The 6,800-nt window shown below is 44.0% G+C and overlaps 1 protein-coding gene across 1 annotated transcript; it reads left to right on the top strand.

Moving 5' to 3' along the window:
• The first annotated feature begins 4,122 nt into the window (after positions 1 to 4,122).
• On the top strand, positions 4,123 to 5,788 carry NDN (necdin, MAGE family member). The gene has a single exon (XM_040493867.1). The coding sequence runs from the start codon at positions 4,234 to 4,236 to the stop codon at positions 5,206 to 5,208; it is 975 nt and encodes a 324-aa protein (XP_040349801.1). The 5' UTR covers positions 4,123 to 4,233; the 3' UTR covers positions 5,209 to 5,788.
• The last annotated feature ends 1,012 nt before the right edge of the window (positions 5,789 to 6,800 follow it).

Genomic DNA, 6,800 nt, shown 5'->3' with positions numbered 1-6,800 from the left:
TGTTCCTCTGTCACATCCTCTGTGACAACATTGTGGCTCTTCGCAGTATGTTATGCCATATCATTATGCATAATAATAATTTATTTATCAATTTTTGTTTGTTTATGATCTTTTTTCTCCACCATTTCCATTCAGTACAGATCGCAGAGATCACATCTCTCCTTCTCATTATAACCCCAGGTACAATGCCTGAAATGTAGACTTTAATAGTTGCAGAATGAAGATGAAATTCAAGCCATCATCCTTTGTCAAGAGGAGTCCCCCAAAAGGTCCCCTAATTGGTTTGTCTGTCTCTCCCTGTCTACCTACCTCCAACTCAAGTCTTAACTCTGATTCCAGTTGATCTTCCTAAAAGATAATCCTAACCTGGTTAGTCCCTGAGAGTTGGCAGGCTGTATTGTGGGTCTGGGAAGGACTAGAAGGTCTCCCGTTCAATGAGTGTTCTTGGGCCTCAGTTGGACAGGCATGTGCAGTGTCACCCTTGGGAGACTAGAGAAGATGAGAAACCAGGGTTGTGTTCCCTTCCCCCTTCCCAACTGTGGAAAGCAGCACTTCCTGTCCTCACTTACTATTTTCTAACACAAAGGGGCCAACCTGCCAAATAGTCCAATTGTTTCCCCCTCAGACTGAGCTACTTTTCTAAAATGCAAATCTTTCAGGCACATGATAGTCATTGCTCAATATTTGCTGAACACATTAATGTGAGTTCTCTGTTTCAATTCCTTGGCCTGCAAGGCATTTGGGGCCCAAATGGGGGCTCCAAGGTGGAAGTTGCTGCCTATGTTGACAGGAAAGAGCCAGAAGGATTCACATTTCATTTGGGGCCTCTGGGCCTCTTCACTGTGAGCATGCGTGCTGTCCACTGGAAGCTCTGGAATGACCCCCCTTCCTCTGTTCACTATGGAAACAAGTGCCAGGACAGGCTTCTCCTCCTACTCCAGAGTCTGCCAAGAACAGCCTATTCCACAGCTGTGTAATGTGTTCCACATTACAGAGTCGGAACTATCCCACCAGCAAAAGTATCTGTACCAGAATATGTTATAATTTTCTCCATATACTTCATACATCCATGGAACTTCTACTTACAGAATCTTGATTTAAAGAGTAGCCATTCATTGATTTATTTGAGCAGATATTTTGAAGGTCAGGATTTTGCTTCCAAAATGTAGGCCTGAAAGAACTCATTGCCCATATCAAATAGGTCTGACCCTGGAGATACCCAGCAAGCCTAAGTTATCCTCAACGTTCTCAGAGCATCACTGGAGTTACAGCTCCAAATCTTGACCCTTAAATTAAGGAAATTGTGGATGTCCCATACATATTCACTTCCTCATCTTTTCTATTGTGTCATCGTTCCTTTTTCTTATCATTCTGAAGATATGCATGTTTGGTTTATGGGTAGGCACCTTATTAGGTACCTATCAAGCTACTGACTCCTTCCATGACACATGTGCAGGTATACTTTTTCTACTTAAAGGCTACCCCAAGCTTTATTTTTTCTTACCCTCCCCCATTGAAGTTTCTTCTTGATAGGAAATTGAGTCTCTTCAGCATACTATTTTCTGGAAAGACAATGTTAACATTTGGGATTTAAGAGTGAACAGCACTAGGGGTCTACCCTGTACATGGTTTCAAGCTTGAGTATCAGTTTTGATTCTTTAAACCCTCTGAGCATCCTCCTTCACAGAGGTCATAATACACAGGCACTGGTACAGTATTAAACAACCCTCCTGTCAGAAGTAGGGTGTGAAGTGAGCTGTGGTAGAGGTGGGTGACCATTGTTCGCCATGGGCACCTTCACCAGAATGAGGCCCATTCCAGTTCAGGCAGCAACTGAAACCCAAGCAAACTCTTTGGTCGGAACTCTGATATCCTACTGAAGCAGGATATACTGCAGGAGCTCATATATTTTTATAATTGTTTTTAAAATTGCTTTCATACTTTTTATATGTAAGTGTTTTATAGATTTATAATTTTGTGCCCAAACTTGCAATTTAACTTCATGAATCTATTAAATCTAGAAAGATGAAATATGAGGATGTAATTTTCATAACCTCACAATGGCAAAACTTATGGCTCATATCCAAAGCTGAGCTAAGATTTAAATAATATACTCCAACATTTTCATTATTAAAAATACCCTAGGCATGCCTGGGTGGCCCAGTCAGTTAAGCGTCCAACTTTTGATTTTGGGTCAGTTCATGATCTCATGGTTTGTGCATTCAAGCCCCTAGTTGGGCTTTGCACTGACAGCAAGGAGCCTGCTTGGGATACTCTCTTTCCCTCTCTCTCTCTGTCCCTCCCATGTTCACACTCTCTCTCATTCTCTCAAAATAAATATATAAGCTTAATTTTTTTAAATACCTTAAATGAACTAGTTAACCCAAATAGTTAACCCGCAAAAAAATCCAAATTTAAGAAAAAAAAGAGAAAACTAATGGAGATAAAATGAGGATTGTTTTAAGATGAATAAGGGCAGTAAATTGATTCAATAGCTATTTTTAAATAATAAAACAACAAATATAACTGACACAACTCTGTAAGATGTATTAAAAAATAGAAATACATATATTAAATAAAAAGAAAATGATAAATAGGAAAAAGTCCAACTAAGGCATATCTGAACGATCTGTAGGAATTACCCCTGTGAAATGAAAGGTTAAGGAGATCTACTGGAGGCATTGTCCTGCCAAAGGTGAAGCAAGCATGAAAATCCAAAGATAGAAAAATAATATGAAAACAATTCCAAGCCAATCTTCTTGTGAAAAAAAATAAATAAAGTGTGAAATGAGAAAGTTGATACAAGTAAATACAAAGAAGACTCTGGAAATGTCAAGACAATACTTTAAATATGCTTAAATAACAGACTCAAGACAGCACATATTGAAGAAGCTGTTCCCTTGAGGAAGCCCAGGAAGAGCTGAAGGACCACATTGGCTCAGACCAGGGATCCTTATCAGCCTTAGGAACCCTGGATTCAGAGGCTTTTACACCCACCTCTTTCTTCATAGTTGCTTCCCTGGGAGTGTTAACTTCATTTTTGCTCAGTGTGGATCTGTTCTCTGAAATTAAAAAAAAAAAAACACAAACAAAACAAACAACAACAACAAAAAAAAACCCAGCACAAAACAACACACACACACACACACACACACACACGACCATAAATATGTAGCATCTCTTTGGTCATGAGAGATATTGCCAGTTATGATTTTAGGGGACCCATGTGAAAAAAAAAAAAAAGAGTTGGAAGCGATTTGGGTGCGGCTTCCAAATAGGACCAGCCAGTTTCTGAGAGAGGGTAGGGGTGGGATCCCATGACAAGAAGAAGTTTTGTCATTAGGGAAGGAAGGGTCCTGGACAGATAGGGAAAAAAGGTTGTTCTAATAAATATGACAATCTTTGTGTGATGGGTTCTTAATGGAAAAATTAAAGGAAATCAAAGTGAACCGAGGGAAGTAAAAGAAAACCAAAATCAATGACCATGAAAACACTAGCAATGTCATTCGTTTATCATATCCAAGAAAGTTCTGTTTGCACATGGATTGACTAAATTCTGCATTTCTCATTTTATAACCTCCCCGTGTAGCAGAGACTCCACCAATTTTTATCGGTATTTCTCAGGATTAGAATCTGTGCCAACCTCTTCTCAGTTTACATTTTTTGTTGGGCAATCCCGATCTTTCCCTTGGTTTAAAGTCTCACACTCATTGTCACAAAACTCAAGTTTACACACCAGCCTAGAACTTTCTCTGGGACTTTTATATCTACCGTGATTCTGCATACACCCAATTAAACATTTCCCAAGAAACTGAAGAAACTTATCTTAGAAACTTAACTTACCATCTATGCTCTTAAACTTTCTAGCGCTCCTTCTCCAGTGCTCTTGCATCTCCCCCCCCCCCTCCTTCCCACCACCTCCTCAGCTCAAAGGGGACAACTGCGGGTCACTGCTGCCCCATTTCAGGGTGCTCCCCACTACTTCTGTGGGACCTCAAGTCACAACCGCCCCGTCGGGCTCCCAGCCTGCCCCACCCCCCTGCTGCGGTCAAGCCTTCAGCCTGCGGACGCGCAAGCGCAGTGGCGGGTCCCGCCGCCGCCCCGCCCCGCCCGGCTGCTGCGGAAGGCGCCGCGCGCAGCAACGCGCACTTCCTCTCCAGGAGTCCGCGGAGGGAGCGCAGTCTCGAAGAGCTCCTGGACGCAAAGGCCCTGCCCTTGTCAGAGGGAGCCGTTATGTCCGAACAAAGTAAGGATGTGTGTGACCCTGACTCTGCACCCCAGGCTTCCAACTCCGAGGTGCACATCAGTCCTGGGGTCCCCGGGGGGCCCTCCCAGCCCGCGTCTCAGGCCGCGACCCTCGCAGCGCCAGAGAGCCCTCCTCTAGGCCCGATCGAAGCCCCGCTGCCTTCGCCTCCGCCCCAGGCCCCAAGCGAGGAGGGAGACCCGAAGGCCCTGCAGCAGGCTGCGGAGGAAGGCCGCGCCCACCAAGCCCCAGCGGCCCAGCCTGGCCCAGCGCCGCCAGCCCCGGCCCAGCTGGTGCAGAAGGCGCACGAGCTCATGTGGTACGTGTTGGTCAAGGATCAGAAGAGAATGATCATCTGGTTCCCAGACATGGTGAAGGATGTCATCGGCAGTTACAAGAAATGGTGCAGAAGCATTCTCAGACGCACCAGCCTCATCCTCGCACGAGTGTTCGGGCTACACCTGAGGCTGACTAGCCTGCACACGATGGAGTTTTCGCTTGTCAAAGCGCTTGAGCCGGAAGAGCTGGACAGGGTGGCGCTGAGCAACCGTATGCCTATGACAGGCCTCCTGCTGATGATCCTGAGCCTCATCTATGTGAAGGGTCGCGGTGCAAGAGAGAGTGCCGTCTGGAACGTGCTGCGCATCCTGGGGCTACGGCCCTGGAAGAAGCACTCCACCTTTGGAGATGTGAGAAAGCTCATCACCGAGGAGTTCGTCCAACAGAATTACCTGAAATACCAGCGCGTACCCCACGTTGAGCCACCTGAGTACGAGTTCTTCTGGGGTTCCCGTGCCAGCCGGGAAATCACCAAGATGCAAATCATGGAGTTCCTGGCCAGGGTCTTTAAGAAAGACCCCCAGGCCTGGCCTTCCCGATACAGAGAGGCTCTGGAGGAGGCCAGAGCTCTGCGGGAGGCTGATCCCACTGCCCACTGCCCCCGCAGCAGTGTCTCCGAGGACTAGCAAGGTCTGGAGGCAGATTAATGGTTTCTGACCCTCACCAGGGCGGTGGAGGGGTGGGGGTGGGACAATAGAGTATTCAGGATTTACAGTGCAGTATTTCACGTGTAACTTTAAGTTTTCAGTACAGTGCTTTTATACTTTTTAATGCAATGTTGTATTCAGTTCAGTACTATTAGATAGTGTGCAGGATTTATGCATGTTTGTTTATAAGTAAGCTCGGTTGGTGCTTTCGCTTTTGTGCTACCTTTCTTGAATTTTTGTACCAGAGACGTGCTAAACTTATGAAATACATTGAGAAATTTTCCATCTTATTCTTTTATATTGAACGGATGATGTGTATTAGGTAGACTACTTCTGGAGAGTTTGGAAGAACTCACCAGTAAAGCTGGCCTAACCAAGAGGAGAGTCAAGGCCCCCCTCTTTATGACCTCGCTGGGCACAGTAAACATCCATGTGGAGTGCAGTGATGTGAACTGAAACGACCTCAATGTGGGCACTTGGCACAGTTTACTAAACACAAATACAACCCCACCATGAGTAAACTTTAAAGTAAACATTAAAGATTCTTGTGATACAATCATTTTTGGAAAAGTGTACTCTATCTTTTTAGTACTGTAGTATGGATTGGGAATGAGACATTGTACCAACTGTACAAATATGGTAATTTCAACTAATAGGGTGGGAAAATCACTGCTCTATCGCTACTCATAAATGTGTGAAGTTTTTTAAAAATGTAACTTACATGTTCATCTCAAAACTGACAAAGACAGAAAAGTGTAAAAACAGCAAAAATGTTCATAATCACATCACATAGAAACAAGGGTTGATATTTACAGTTCCTTTCTTACATTTTCTACATTTTATTAAAATTAGCTGACTTTTGTGGGCACTTAAAAATGGGGCATTGTGCTAAAGTCCTTTATGTATATTTTCTCTTTGTCTTTAATACTTAAAACAGCCTTTCAAGCAGGCACTTACCATATCTGCACCATGGAGGAAGTACAGGAACAAAGTATGTAATTAACTTTCCCCAGATCATAAAGCTTAGTGAGAGGAGGAGCTAGGATTTGAATCCACACAGAATAAGTCAGGCCCTATACATTTCTCTCCCTGCCTACAACTGCCCCACACTTCCTGCTTTTTAATTTCATTCCTAAAATTCCATGTTTGAGAATGTACTCTTAGCTCCCTACCCCCAAAATGCAAATTCACACACAGGCTGGGGATTTAATTTTTCTAATGAATCCTCACATTAATCTTTTTAGAGGAAGCAATCTTATTCTGATTGTATAAATCAAGAAACTTTGTTTCACAGAGATTAATGGACTTAACCAGATCATATTACTGCTTAGCAGTGAAGCCAAGAATTGAAACATGGTCTTCCCTGAAGGACTGAGGTGAAAGTGCCTTCTCTTGAACAGTGATGTCAGTGGAACACACAGGAGACTACCTAGGAGAGGGAGGTGGAATTGGGGTGGGAAGGTTGCCTATTAGGACATATGTGATCCAGCAGTTCTTAAATCGCAATGGGCCACTAGGCAATCCCTCCCAGGGTGGAATGGGGTGAGGATGGGGGTAAGGGGCAATGATGA

This window comes from Herpailurus yagouaroundi, unplaced genomic scaffold (genome assembly GCF_014898765.1).
Source record: "Herpailurus yagouaroundi ecotype Mexico unplaced genomic scaffold, PumYag 185, whole genome shotgun sequence".
NCBI lineage: Eukaryota > Metazoa > Chordata > Mammalia > Carnivora > Felidae > Herpailurus > Herpailurus yagouaroundi.
The sequence above is the reverse complement of the archived record's forward strand: the minus strand, read 5'-3'. Positions and strand labels throughout refer to the sequence as shown.

What these genes read in the sequence shown, in the direction of transcription:
- NDN (XM_040493867.1), top strand. Translation starts at nt 4,234, where the DNA reads ATGTCCGAACAAAGTAAGGATGTGTGTGACCCTGACTCTGCACCCCAG.